The sequence below is a fragment of the Camellia sinensis genome, chromosome 7, assembly GCF_055761805.1.
Source record: "Camellia sinensis isolate YWXY chromosome 7, ASM5576180v1, whole genome shotgun sequence".
Classification (NCBI taxonomy): Eukaryota; Viridiplantae; Streptophyta; class Magnoliopsida; order Ericales; family Theaceae; genus Camellia; species Camellia sinensis.
The window spans coordinates 43698811-43714353 of NC_138967.1; the positions used below are offsets into that span (position 1 = coordinate 43698811).

The following is a 15543-nucleotide window of genomic DNA, read 5'->3' on the forward strand; positions in this document are numbered from 1 at the left end:
TTGAATTTTATGTTGCACTGAGTTCCGAAAGAAGAATACCGAAAGAAGAATAGGCTGACGCGTGTCAACCCATAGTAAAATGATTGAAATTTCCAAACCATTCAACTAATTGGTCAATATATATATACATATTTGTTCTTTCGGAAGTGTTGTAGGGCTCTAACTAGAACTACTATAGTGTAACTTTAATGAGTTGTTCACTTATAAAAAAAAAAAAAAAAAAATTAGTGAAGTAAAAGACAAAAAATGAGAAGGAAGAAAACAAATTAGTGCTCCATTAGAGCTCTCTTTTCAAAGGTCTAAATCATTTTGTTGTTCTTTTTATGTTGAACAGTAGAAAGAGATATTATTGAAAACAAACCATCACACAAGGCTCCCATTCTTCAACAAAGAATCGCGGAGCCAAAACAAGAGTGAGTAACAAAACCAACCAACCTACCTCACTCACATAGTCTAGCTTCTTTTATTTAGTGGCATAACAAGAAACAAAACAAGACATGAAGCAGAGATATCTAGTTATATTTTCCAACAGGACGAATACTAAATATGGTTTGTAACACAGTGAGCAAAAGCAACACAACAGCAGCAAGAAACGAGATGAGTGCCCATGGAGTGTTGAAATAATCCCGTCTTAAGATCGCCAACCATAAGTTCCATTTCCCCCTGCAATGCTCATTCACATTGTCATAAACTTCGTTGTAACCTACACTAGATGATATGACATTGGAGCCGAGCTTGTTTATCATGGCCGCAACCGCTTCATTGTCACCTAAATGGTTAAAAATAATTCCACGGTGAGTAAGTATTTCGACATCTTCTGGGGTGTTCACAAGGCGATCCATAAACTTGCGATAAGCAGTGAAATAATTCCTTGAAGTGTCAGGAAGGTATTGCTCGTATGCAATTAAATTTCTGAAAAAACACTCTGTATCGTCCTCAATTTTTAAAGTTGGGATTTCCATTGTCCGATTTACAAACCTTAGGTTGAACATATTCCGTCCCTCAATCTTCTTGAATTTGATCCCGGCTTCTTGGAGCTCTTTTGCAGATTTTAGAGACTCACCTTTTCTTTCAACAGTATTTCTTTGGGGTACCATTGAATGAAATTCACTGCAACAACAATAATGCAACAGGCCTAGAAGATGTTCGATGTCATCTTCTCTTGGATTTTCATCAGGAGCTTGTAAAAGTTTACCGGGTGGTATCGGATCAAAAAAGCTAACAAACATGCCAACGAGGTTGTCTAGTGAGTCACTAGAATTTTTGGTCATGTTGAACAACTGCATGACGATAAAGAACGGAAGTTGATTTTCAAATAACATTAAATCACGGCGTGTGCCAAGTCCAATATGGTCAAGCAGAAAAATGCAGTCGTTCGGGTCTATCGGGGATTTCAACGCATACTTGCGAAGCAACTCAACGATGAAGCAACTGTCAAGAACCATCATTTTAACAAACGCATTTGAATCAAGGCTAATGGGTTCTGCATAAAACTTGCGTGCTCTTTGTTCAGATTCTTGCATCGCCACGATGTATCTTTCCACACTGGTTTCATTTCTTCGTTGAAGAAGCTGTTGCAAGTAGCGTAATTTGTGCTCTTCCATTGGTTGCAGATTATCCTTACCATGGTGATAAGGACCAATAGCAACTACGCTTGGTTCATAAGCTTTTTCATTTTCGTTGCGTAGTAGATCATGTACTCTAAAGATGCAACGTTCAGATGGTATAGGAGGTAACTCATCAAGCTTTTTATCAATATCGAGCATAAGATCGGCACTGGTCTCTGACATGCTCTATGTCTGTGCACACAAATTTTCCAGACCATATGTCAAAAATAATAGTACAAATTTTCATGCCTTCAGTTAAATCAGATCTACAATTAATCAACAAGGCAAATTGCATTTCTTTCTCAACTTGGTTTTCATTGCTATGAAATATGAATTAAAATGCATATTCAGACATAAGTTTCTTAAAAGACAATGAACAAGACAATAAAATATAATTTTCAATGTTGAATACTCTTATATAAAAAAAAAAATTGAAAAATAAGGATAAATTACACTTACATCCCTTGAGGTTTAGTACAATTTCAAAAACCTCCCTTGTGATTTTAATAATAACACTAACCAACCCTACTTTTCAAATTATTACCAAGATTCCCCATGGTTAATCCTCTATTAAACAAAATTCGCTGATGTCATACGTTATAAGATTTAAATGCCATGATAGCCCCTTAGTTACCTTATCTATTCAATAATAAATTTAATTCGCCTCCCTAAAATTTTGCATATAAATTAACAAACACTCATGCATATTTTAGCAATGTTGAACAAAATTCTTAAATTCTATATAATATTAAACAAGACCCCAAAATTGTTAAGATATAATTAAAAAACTTAACAGGAAAAAAAACTGATTTTTATTAATGGAATACCTAAAAAGAAATAATATTTCTAAAATCAATATTAGATAACATCTTATAACATTTTAATATAAGACCTATTTCACACTACATAAATAATGTAAAATTTATTATTTTAATTAATGCATATATTATTGGGTAAATTACAAATACATCCCTTGAGGTTTGCTTAAAGTACAAATTATTCTATGTGGTTTGAAAAATTACAAATACCTCATTGTTAGTATTTTTTATTTAACAAAATTAACTAAAAAATGAAATTTATAATTGCTCTCCTATACAATAATAAAATTACATAAATTATTAATCGAAATATATTTCTAATATCATTAAAAGCTGTTTATTGACTGATTTATTAATAAAAATGACGATTTGTTATGAAATTAGAAATCTCAGGGGTGAAATGTAATTTTCAAAATTACAAGGACGATTCGTATTTTAATCAGACCTCAAATGGTGTATTTGTAATTTATCCTATATTATTTGAATTTCTATTTTTTAAGAAGTTAAAACAAATCCACATTTTAATTATTTGTAAATAAAATGAACTTATGGGGATTCATGAAACAGCATTTGAATATTAGATATTACTATAATTAGATTATGTTTTACTTTATAAATCAAACATACTTTCAGTACTTTATTTTTTACTTTATAACATATGGTCAAGTCACTCATTTTTTGTTCATCAATATATATATATATATATATATAAATTCAGTAATGATTCAGAATATTAATTGTGGTATATTAATAAAATATTAATGATATGACCAAAAAAAAATCAAAAATTAAAATTAAAATATCACATTACAATAGATAAGGTCCATTGTCAATTTATTAAAATTAACTTTAAAATTAAAGAATTAGAATTCAAACGCATTTTTCACATAAATTTATGGATCTGATGGAGGGGTTGGTGAGCAAGGCAGAGGGCGGCAGATTTGATGAAACAGGTGGCAGGAAGGGTCACCAGAGTTGATATGAGGAAGGAAAATGAGTGAGAGCACTAATCAGTGCTATCACTAATGATGTGGCCGTGAGTCCCACCATGAATGATTTGATATTTTGGCCTTGGTGTTATATTTTTTTTTCTTTTTTTATTGAGTGCCATGTCATTAGTGATCTTTTTAGAGTTCTAAAATTAGTAGTCTCTATCATTGTTGTATGAGGAAGGGGGTAGTAGGAAAAGGTCAGAGGTGGTGGATCTTAGGGAAAGGGAAGTAGAAGAGAGACTTCAGCGGTGGATTTGGCTTATGGGGAGTGTTAAATTAAATTAAAATATAATCAAATAAAATATAAAATAAATAGGAATTAACAATTGATCTAAAATGTAATTAAATTAAAATTAGATTAACATGTTAGAAATTATAATAAATAATGACGAATTTAGGATTAATTGTGATCTAAAATATAATTAACCTAAAATTACATTAAAAAGTTAGTAATTACAATAAATAGTGAAATATTTAGGATTATTTGTGAGCTAAAATATAATTAAATTAAAATTAGAATAAAAATTTAGGAATTACAATAAATAATTAAAAACTTATAATTAATTGTGATTAATTGAATTAATAGTAGACATTATAAATTAGAGAATTTTTTTTAAGATTCCTGATATTAAGATTTTATAAGATAAAATATATATAATATTTTCATAGTAGTTGGGGTTCTTTAATATTTTCATAGGAAAATATCGACTCAGAGAAATTTGTGCCCGACTCAGAAATTTCAACCCCAACACAGAAAAATTTCATTTTCACAGAGAAATTTATCTGACTTCTCTAATATGATCAGAGAGAAATATCATCGAGTGACCTTAGCTAATATAAAAAAAAAACATCTTGGACTTTTCATACTACACAAAGTTGCAGAAAGATATTTCACTAATTTTTCCTATAAATTATGTGTATGAGAGATGAAAGAAAAAGAAAATAACAAAAAATTTAGGATTTGAAGGAATTATAGTCATTTCACATCTATAGTTAACGGTTGCACTTTAGTCCAAAACTACGTAGAGGGTATATGACTATTTTTAAAAGACAGGAGGATAATGTGCTAATAAGTCATACCACAAGGAGCAATTACTCTGGATTTTGGTCCGCTCATTTCCTTAGTTTTTTGTTGTTTGATAGTGTGGGGTGCTTGGTCTGTTTCAGGTTTGGTTAGTTTTTTTGGGTGTTGTTGTTTTTGGTGTTTGTGGTTGGTTTCTCATCAACTCGCGATAATGTGCTAACATATGATTGGGCGTTGTTATTGGTGCCAACCTAGTTGGGATTGATTAGGTTCGCTATGATGCTTGTTGCATTCATCCATCTCTACCTTTTATTGATGTAATAGTTTTCTGATTCATCAATAAATTTCCTTTTCTTTGCTGATAAAAAAAAAAAAAAAAGTCATACCACAAGGAGATAAAATGAATTATGCCCTTATTTAAATTATCTGTGTGGATGCACGCATGCATAGCATAAGGTATGCTAAATTAAACATGTCCTAATACTAACCGTCGAAAGCAGGTAAGTAAAAGGGAGAATGAAGTAGGGATTGGAAAACATGCACACACTCACCCACACTTATTACAGATTCACCCTCGCTCGGAGGGACCAAAAGAATAATACAATTCGAATAATAAATTAACTATCCCAGCTAATCAATTATTATAGACCAACTAAATTAATTAAACAAATTAATTAATTTAAGAAAGCAAGAAAAAGGGGCCTCGGGAAGAGGGCTCAATGCACGCGTGCTCGGGTCTTGCTCGGAAGTCCACTGCCATGCGTAGGCTGCCTCTGTTTTCCCTGCTCTGCCCTTCTGAAAACTGCCAAAGTCTCAGAATTGCTTCCCTAGACATTGGGAGATAGCACCGGCTGAGGAGAATGACCATCGGCAGTAAGATGTGATCATCGGCTGTTGATGAAGCTATCGGCCACGGATTTATGGTCGGTCGGCACTGAACACTGCCGGTCGGCCAAGAATGTCTGCAGAACCTGCAATTGACAGCAGCAAAGGGCGAGGCACAGTATGGCAATGCATTTCAAGCAATGTATGCACCGACCATATCCCTTATCATGTTTATGACTCAAAGGGACATGGTCCTTGGTTGTCGGACCCTCAAGCGCGCATTTCAATGCGTGATAGCCCAAGAGACCAAGTTGTGCATTTTTCATTTCAAATGTAATGCAATGCACATAGTCAAACCAAGGGGCTTCTACCTCTATCATGACTCACTTCAAGAGGTGAGGCAATGCATGCACAATGCAATGGAACCTAGGCATACGAGCTAAGGATGCAACATGGCAATGCAACGTGTACATGCAAGTATGCAAGCAACCATGCGAGGTGAGCATGCAAACAAGCAAAGAGATGGACTTAAAAATGATTAGGCAATTCTCAAACAAGCCTAAATCAGTGGCCAAAGTGCTCAAACATGGAGGCTAACACACGCACACACATGCACATGTTAAAGGGCTAATACTTAAGCACAAAAGGGCAACTCTCAAGCACACTTGAAAGAGGCATAACATGGACAATTAGCATGTAAATTAAGCTTTGAAAATCATACAAGAACATGGTGCCAAACCAACCCAAACAACGCAATCAAGGTATGCAAGCAAAGTCCAAGATTCAAAGCATGCTAAAGGGGTATTGAACCACACTTAACAAGACCAAACATGGAATGAATTCAATGACCCAAAATAGAGTTTTAGCACATAAAACAAAGCCCAAAAGATTACTTAGATGGCATCTAAATGACTTGAATTCAAAAGCATGCACAATGACCAAAACATGAAGCATGCAACACAAGCCTTTGACACATCAAAGGGACCATGAAATGCAAGCATACAAGCATACTAAGTGGACTGAAATGACATGGAAAATGGTCCCAACCCACTAAATCAAAGCAAGTAATGCGTGCTATACACTCACACCCTTAAGGCTAAGAAGCCAAAAATGCAAAGGGGCTATACAATGCATGCCAAAGTCGACCCAAACAACTAAGGACAAACCTAAATCATGGCCAAATAAACATGAAAGCTTCACAAAGCCAAGCCTAAAACATGCTAGAACAATGGTTTACAACCCAAGGCATGTTAAGGCAACAAAATGGCATTACAAGGCATGTATGCTAAGCAAGCATGGTGTACCAAAACCAACTTAAAACAATGCTATTTCATGGCAAAATAAGCATAAATAACAGCTAAGGCATGATCAACAAAAGCCTAAGCTAGGTGCTCCCTCAAGAGGCAAAAATGGTCCTTTTCAAGGACAACAAGGAGAGGGGGTGGCCCTCTCCTTCTTGGGACCTCAAGGCACCATCCTTACCACTGACATCCCTCAAGATTTCAGTGGTGAGGAGGCCCAAACACCAAAGTCCCGGAGCTCACACAAAATAGCACAAAACAAGGGCCAAACAAGGCTTAAGAGGGGTCAAACAACCCCAAAGCTTAAAACACTCTTAACAAACTATTTGGAGGCCTTAAAAATAAAACTTTTATGTATTATATGCAAAGCCAAAAAATAGTTGCAAGATAGCTAAAAGTAGTGTGCAAAAATGGGGTAAAAAGGGACTAGTTTCTTACCCTTGAAGTCCTCCTTCACAAATGATGATCTTGTTGCCTCCTTGAGCTCAAATCCAGTCAAGAACACCAAGAGCAACCCTCTGGTCCCTCAACAACCAAGAGAAGGTGTAACACTATGTGTTTGTGTGCAATAGTATGGACAAACACACACTAGACACACACAAGAGAGAGATATAGAGATAGGAAATATGTATCAACCCTAACCCTAATCCAGAGCTCCCTCTGAAATTTTTTGTAACCCTAATGCCAAGAGAGGAAGCCTCTTCTTATAGGCAACTCCCTCTTGTAAGGCTTCCAAAACAGGCCATCCAAGAGGGAAATCCCTCCATACACGTGTATAGAGGGGAACAGAGTGGGTGCCAGCTATCACAGCTGGCACAAAATATCTACTAAAAGTAGATGAACAGTGATCGGCCATTCAAAATTGCCATTTTGGCAAAATAAATGGCCGACCGGCAACATAGAGTGCCGACCGGCAATATACATTGCCGATGGCATAAAATCACTGGCCGGTGGCCTCAAGCCATGGCCAGTGATGTGTGGGGATGCCTCACAGGGCATTCCCTGCCCCTCCAAGGCAAAACACAAGTGTTTGGTGCAAAACCAGACACAACATGGTCGAGTCGAGAGATCCTGAGGCAAGGCGCGCAACCGAGACCTCCGGGAACTCAAGACGAACACAAACAAGGGTAATCACCAAGTGTTCCAATGGTGACGTCCAAGTCTTGAGGACAGTCAAAAATGGGGTGTATACAGCCAGCTAGGGTTTGTGGTCTGTGGACCACCTAAGGTGGTCGGCAGCTTGCCACCACCCTCTACTCTCTGTGCAGACCACCTTTCCCCCCCTGCCGACCAGTTGTTCTCTCTACAGACCATTTTTTGTGGTCGGACGACTAGTGGAAGTGGTCGGTCGACCATGTCAATTGGTTGGCAGCTTTCCTATATTTTGTGCAAATATTTTTCATGCCAGTTGTGCCAGCTATTGGGCATAGAAAGCATCCTCCATACATGTATGGAGGGATTGCACCAAGCTTCTAGCTTGTTCAACAAGCTTGAAGCTTGGAATTCTATATAAGGGAGCCTCCTCCCTCTTGCTTTAGGTTCAAAAAAATTGCTTAGGGCTATATATATCCCTCTATCTCTGTATTTATTCCTCTCTCTCCATATTTGTGCTTAAAAGTGTAGTTTCTTCACACTTTTGCACACAAACACCTACTCAAACACCACACTCTTGTTGTTGAGGTACCTGAGGGTCTTGCTTGGACTCAAAAGTTGGTTTTACCTTAGAAACGTTGCTGGAGTTGTCACCTTGTTCTTGTTCTTCAAGGGTAAGAAACTAGCCCTTTTAAAGCTTTGTTTTGATTAAGTCTTTAGGCCATCTTTGCATGCTTATTTTGGCCTAGTTGTCAACTGTAAAAAGCTTCATTTTTAAGTGCTTAAGATGGTTGTTTGAGTCCTCTTCGGTGTTAAGGGTGTTCTACCTTCTTTTGTGCCTTATTTGCTTAGGCTTGGTGTCATCTCTTTAGGCCTTTGAGATCACCCTTGTTTGGCCTCTTCATCACTGAATTCTAAAGGAATTCTAGTGGTGGAAAGTATGCTTTGAGGCCCCAAATGGGTGGGGGTTGTCCCTCTTCCCCTTCTCTTGTTTGCTTGTGTTGATGGCTCATCAAAGTAGCATGTCTTTTTAGCATGTTTTGGCTCCATCTTTGCATGTCTTAGGAATTATTTCAGCATGGCATAACTCTATTTTGTGTCGGTTTGATTGCCTCTTGCATGCTTCATACCCTTGTAGTGCAATCCTCCCTATAGCCTTAACATGCATCATGCTTTGGACCATCATTTTAGCATGTTTTTGGCTCCACTCCAGCAAGCTTTTACTCATGTTTTGCCATGCTTAAGCTCTATTTTAAGTGTTTTGGGTCATGCATGCCTTGCTTTGAATAGCCATAGTTCAAACTTGCTCACTAGCTTTATGTTTTGAGTCCACTAGCATGCACTGTTTGGGCTATTTGCAGGATTTAGCATCATTTGATATATGATTTCAGTGCATGAAGTGTGGTCATGCTCTCCCATGCTTCACTCTTTCAATGCCTTTGGAGGGTTGTGCTTTATGCCTTAACCATGGACCTAACTTGCATGCATGCTTGCCTAAGCTTTTGGGCTACCATTTCATTGTGTTTCTGGTCTTATTTTGCCATGATACAACTCTGTTTTTGGTTGGTTAGAGCATCCCTCATTTTCTTCTTACACTTGTAGTGTAATTATGCTCATTCGCCTAGCTTACTTGGTGTTTTGGACTTTTTTTCTAGCATATGTTGGCTATGTTCAAGCATGTTTTTGGCCTTGTTTTGGTATGTTTTAGGACTATTTTGAATCATCTTGGTCCTTTAGGTCTTAGTTGATATGACTATGGTGTAAGTGTCTTTGCTAGCCTTAAGCCTTAAGCCTCCTAGTATGCTTCATTTGTGATGTGTGCATGATATGGCATCATTTGCAATGTAATTTTAGGGCTTATGTCTTTGCCATATTCTCATGTTTATCACTTCTTCATTATGCTTAAGAATTGTGCCCTTATGCCTTGTTGATGAGCCATTACATGAGCACCATTATCTTGTCTTTCATTCCATCATTTTAGAGCATTTTGTCCATTATTTTGGCATGCATGAGGTCGGTTTCAGGTTTGTTTAGTCCATTGAGCATTGCATTGTTGTAGACACCCCATTTTTGACCGTCCTCAAGACTTGGACGTCACCGTTTGAACACCCGGTGATCATCCATGTATGTGTTTGTTTGGAGTTCCCGGAGGTCTCGGCTACGCGCCTTGCCTCAGGATCTCTAAACTCGACTGTTTAGTGTCTGGTTTTGCCCCAAACACTTGTGTTTTGCCTTGGCGGGGCCGGGAATACCTTGTGAGGCATCCCCACACATCACCGGCCATGGCCAGAGGCCACCGGCTGGTGTTTTGTTGCCATTGGCAATGTATATTGCCGGTCGGCATTCTTTGTTGCCGGTCGGCAGTCCATTGTGTCAAAATGGCAATTTTGAGCAGCCGACTAGTGTTCATCTGCTTTTACAGATATTTTAATACAACTGTCTTGCATTTGTCTCCCCTCCATACACCGTAAGCTTTACAAGACAAAAAGCTCTATAAAGAGAGGTCTTCTCTCTTGTTGAAAGGGTTAGACATTTTAGACAACCATTTTTAGGGTTTGAGTTCTAGGGTTAGGGTTTGTCTATATCCTAGCTCTATATCTCTCCTCCTCTTGTGTTTAGTTTGTGTGTGTTTAGGCTCACTATTGCACACAAACACATAGTGTTACACCATTTCTTGGTTCTAAAGGACCAAAGGTCTATTCTTGGAGTTTTGGGGCTGGTTTAAGCTCAAGGAAGAAGCTGGTCCACCCTTTGTGAAGAAGGTTTTCAAGGGTAAGAAGTTTGTCCCTTTATTCCCCATTTTTGCATTATATTTTTACCTACCTTGCAACTATTTTTTGGCTTTGCATATAACACACAAAAGTTCTATTTTTAGGCCCTCTAAATAGTTTGTTTAGAGTGTTTTGTGGTTTGAGATTGTTTGACCCCTCTTAAGCCTTGTAAGGCTCCATTTTGTGCCATTTTGTGTGAGCTCTGAGACCTTGGTGTTTGGGCCTCCTCACCACTGAAATCTTGAGGGATTTCAGAGGTGAGGATGGTGCCTTGAGGTCCCAAGAAGGAGAGGGCCACCCCCTCTCCTTGTTGTCCTTGAAAAGGACCATTTTTGGCTTCTTGAGGGAGCACCTAGCTTAGGCTCTTCTTGACCATGCCTTCGCTAATTTTTGTGCTTATTATGTCATAATATGCCTCTGTTTTTAGTTGGTTTTGGTACATCGTGCTTGCCTAGCATACATGCCTTGTAATGCCACTTTATTACCTTAACATGCCTTAGGTTGTAAACCATTGTTCTAGCATGTTTTAGGCTTGGCTTTGTGAAGCTTTTGTGCTTATTTTGCTATGTTTGAGGTCTGTCCTTAGTTGTTCGGGTCGACTTTGGCATGCTTAATATAGCCCCTTTGCATTTTTGGTTTGTTGGCCTTAAGTGTGTGAATGTATAGCATGCATCCTTGCCTTAATTTAGTAGGTTGGGACCATTTCCCATGTTATTTCAGTCCCTTTAACATGCTTGTATGCTTGCCTTGGGTGCCTCTTTGAAGCTTTGAAATCTTGTCTTGCATGCTCCATGTTTTGGTCATTGTGCATGCTTTTGAATTTGAGCCACTTAGATGCCATCTAGGTGTCCCTTGGGTGTTGTTTAGGTTCGCATTAGACCTATTTTAAGTCCTCATAGCCTTGTGAAGTTCGGTGGACTTAGTCTCGGTTTAAGCCTCTTGGCTTGTCTTGGGTTTTTGGCTTTGTTTGCATGCCTTGTTTATCTTGTTTAATTGGCTTAGCACCTTTTGTAACATGATTTCCAATGCTTACCTTGCATGCCATTAGTCCATGTTATGCCTCTTTCAAGTGTGCTTGAGAGTTGCCCTTTTGTGCTTGAGTGTTAGCCCTTTAACATGTGCATGCGTGTATGTGTGTTTAGTCCTCATTTCATTGCACTTATGACCACTGTTTTGGGCCTAATTAGAGCTGCCTAAATCATGCTTAAGTCCATCCTTTGCTTGCTTGCATACTTACCTTGCATGTTTGTTTGCATGCTTGCATGTACATCTTGCATTCCCATGTTGCATCCTTAGCTTGCATGCCTAGGTTGCATTGCATCTAGCATGCATGTCTTGTTCCTTGATCTAGTGATAGGAATTGGGCTTTGGTTTGTTGGTTTGCATTGCATTTGACATCAAAATGTGCACACTTGGTCCCTTGGGCCATCATGCATGGAAATGCGCGATTGATGGTCCGAGAACCAAGGACCATGTCCCTTTGACTCACTCACATGATAAGGGACATGATTGGTGCACATATGGCTTGAATTGCATTGCCATGCAAAGTTCTGTCCTCTGCTGCTATCAAACAGGTTTTGCAGGAACTTCCTGCCGATCGACTGCATAGAGTGCCGACCGGCAATAAATCGGTGGTCGATGGATTCATTGTGTGCCGATGGACACCAAATCACAGCCGGTGATGATTCCCTCCAGCCGGTGGCACTCCTCAACATCCAGTGAGCACATCCTGAGACTTTGGCAGTCTTCAGAGGAGTATAGCAGGGAAAACAGAGGCAGCTTGCGCATGGTAGTGTACTTCCGAGCAGGACCGAGCATGCATTGCATTGGGCTCTCTTCCCGAGGCAGTTTATCTGTTTTCCCTAGATTAGTTAATTTTCTTAGCTAATTAGATGGTCTGTAATATTTAATTAGCTTGTAGGTTAATCATCTGTAATATTTATTTGGTCCCTCCGGGCAAGGGTGAATCTGTAATAAGTGTAGGTCCGTGTGTGTGCATGTCTTCCAATCCCCACTTCTTTCTTCCCTTTTATTTACCTGCTTATGAAGGTGGAATAGGGCATGTTTAAATTAGCATACCTTATGCTATGCATGCGTGCATTCATACATTTGTCTTGCATGCACCGGGCTCGGCGCATCATGCTAACTGCATTGGTATTCCAAACATAACTTGAATACATGCTACTTGTGCACTTTCACATGTCATTCATAGAATAGCCGAGCCTACTCTAGTGACATTCCGTATGCGTTGCATTAGACATTTAAACATGGACTTGGATCATGCATTGATTGCTAATAAGTTCTTTGTTTTGGCACGGAGTACGATGTAAGTATTTATGCTTTAGCATCCTTACATGCGTGTGGGTGTTGCCATGATAGCATGGTTACCATGAGGCTAGCTGCATATGTGATACAAACTGCTTGAATACCTGTGGGTGAAGGTTGGATTGCCTCTTTTAGAATAGCCCATTGAAATCCGTGTTTTAGCCTACTTGCGAGTAGTAAATTCCAAAACATTTTCCAAAACAAACGGATATGCAATGCTTATTCCCAAATTAGGCAATCTAGTCTATACTTGTTTGCTGTGCGCATAACATAGTAATCCTAGGCTAATGACCGGAATAAGAACACATAACGTTTTCAAAAACGGATATCACGGTTAGTAGAGGCCGATCTTCGGATCGGGTGAGAAGGGGTGCTCATAGCTGACCTTCCCCAAACGTACCCAAGTTCCCGAGCCGAGGCAACTTTGGTGATGACGGACACGCGGCCTTTGGCACCGAGTCAGGGTTTCCTAAATTCCCCCAAAATAAAATATTTAGGTGGCGACTCTGTATCTGGGAAAGCAGTCCATGTTTGGCACTTCTTTTCTAAAAATCTATTTTTCTCAAAACAATTTGCCGTATTTGGACTCTTTGGTTCAGATTAAGAACCGTGATGATTCGAGAGTGCGAACTGTAGTAGACCCATAAAACGAACGGAACGAGACTCATCCTCCCGGGGTGTTCGGGGACGTCTACAGTTTCTGGCAACTCTGCTAGGGACTTAGAGAGCTTGACTCGAGCTCGTGATATCCTATTTTGATTTCATTTATGTGTCTCTTTGCATTGCATGTGCATTGGTGCGCCTAGGACACTGTGTTTGCCATCTGCCATTCCTGAATGGTTTGCCGGATGCTTGTCTTGTCAAGGCATGACCATAAGGCTGACCGGTTATGGGCTCTGACAGTATGGGAACACAAACCCCGATTTTACCGGGGCACCCTTTTCGACCATTCGACCTAGTGCATATTCGGATCCATAGTGACCATTCCAAGCTAGGACAGGTTGCTTACCCGATGTTAGGTTGTTTGAAAACTGCTGCATGCGTAGTGAAACCCTAGCTCCTAACAAAATAGGACAGGGAAACCCTACCCCTCTATAGGGGTCTTTTAGCTCTCACTTATCTGCTATGTGCTTTAGAGTATATCTCTACAGGAACGTACATATCAGTTTGCAAGTTTGAGTATCAGGCCCGAGGGCACCAGTATCAGTGTTGTTGAGAAATCAGTTCTCTGTGGGTATCAAGTTCAGTTTTGGGAACAGTGGTTCTGGGGAACAGTGATTAGTAGTAGAGTGCAGTTGTTCGGTTACACCTGTGTTTGATTTGTTTGGGCTGAAATGCTGTTTGTTTTTCCTTTCAGTTCAAAGGTTCAGAGAGTTGATACAGAGTAGCTAGTGTTCCCCATTTTCTAAGGCAGGACTTATGATGACGCAGAATTCAGAAGAGATTGTGGTTATGATAGCTACACTAGATCAAGGGATCACCCTGCAGAATGAAACCAATGTTGATGTATCGCATCCGCCCAGGTCGCCTGTCGCGCACCGGATCTGGACTCCCCAGTTGTATCAGGCTCGCCAGCCCACTACATTCGAGCTGATGAGAATGATTGGTGACTTCCAGAGATCCATGGCCGATCTGGCCTATGGAATGTCGGCTTCACCGCCAGCGGCACCGTATGCTAGGAATTTCATACCATAGGAGCCCCCGCTACTGGGGCGGATTGTAATAGAGCTCAGCCAGCCAGAGGTGGCTTCCAGCTACAGCCACGACGTGTCAGCAACAACCGGGCTTCGCTCTGATGTAGCAACCCAAACCCTTGATCAGACCGAGGTCAGAGGTAAGAACAAAATGAAGGCAGATACCGATCCCATTGAACAACTGCTGTGGGCAGTCGAGGCTTTGAAAGCCGGGGGGATGAACAAGCAACAGATATCCGCAGTTGTGCCAAAAACTGTGGAGGATGCTTTCCCCACTCCACCTGAGGGTAGTTCAAGTCAGTCAGAAAATCGGGATAGGCCCCGTCATGCCAGAACAGTTCCTTCTATTCCCAACCCTGCACCTGGGAAAGATCAGAAAGCTAAGGCAGTGCCTGCCGACCCTTTTGCTAGTGCGTCTAGTAAGAATGCTCAGACTTCAAAATACCTGCCCCGAGGGCGCAGGACCTTTCATGCTCTCTACATGCCTCTGTCTAAGGCACTTCAGATTCTTGCCGAAAGGGGGCACCTCAAACCCCTTGAACCTCGGCCTCTCCCGAAGAATCTCCCTCTCACACACGATGCTGCTTTGTACTACGCGTACCACCAACAGACCGGTCACGCCACCGACAACTGTTTCCGCCTTCGCCATGAAGTGCAGGACCTGATCGATAATGAGGTCATTCTTCCACCTACCTCAGCGAAGTCTGTTACCACCGAGCTGTTGGACTTTGAGGATACTGCAAGTATGTGATCAGGGGTTGGACCACCTGCGGGCGGCGCTCGGTGTATTTCAGATGTGGCGTCTGGCACGCACTTTTTGAGCATTTGTAAATGCAGTTTTGTAGCTTCTGGCTTGGATTTTGAGTCAGTTCTCTATTTTGTTTTTGAGTCTGCCTCTTTGCTTTGAGTCAGTCTTTTTCTTTTTAGGTCTGTCTTGTGGTACCGAGTCAGTCTCGTTGTATAGGATGACGAGTGATTTTGGGGTTGTTGCCTCGAACACTGTTTCTGTAGTTAACCTTTTTGCTTTCTTTTTGAGTCTGTCTCTGCTGTGGAGCCAGTTACATTCGAGAAACCTGAATGAAACAGCTACGGCT

General features: G+C 40.1%; 1 protein-coding gene across 1 annotated transcript; it reads right to left on the reverse strand.

Moving 5' to 3' along the window:
• Positions 1–307: 307 nt before the first annotated feature.
• LOC145789352 (UPF0481 protein At3g47200-like) lies at positions 308–1901 on the reverse strand. Its single transcript, XM_082877047.1, has one exon. The coding sequence runs from the start codon at positions 1788–1790 to the stop codon at positions 513–515; it is 1278 nt and encodes a 425-aa protein (XP_082733173.1). The 5' UTR covers positions 1791–1901; the 3' UTR covers positions 308–512.
• Positions 1902–15543: the final 13642 nt, after the last annotated feature.

Excerpts from the sequence above, each read along its gene's own strand:
- LOC145789352 (XM_082877047.1), bottom strand. The coding sequence starts at position 1,790 with ATGTCAGAGACCAGTGCCGATCTTATGCTCGATATTGATAAAAAGCTT.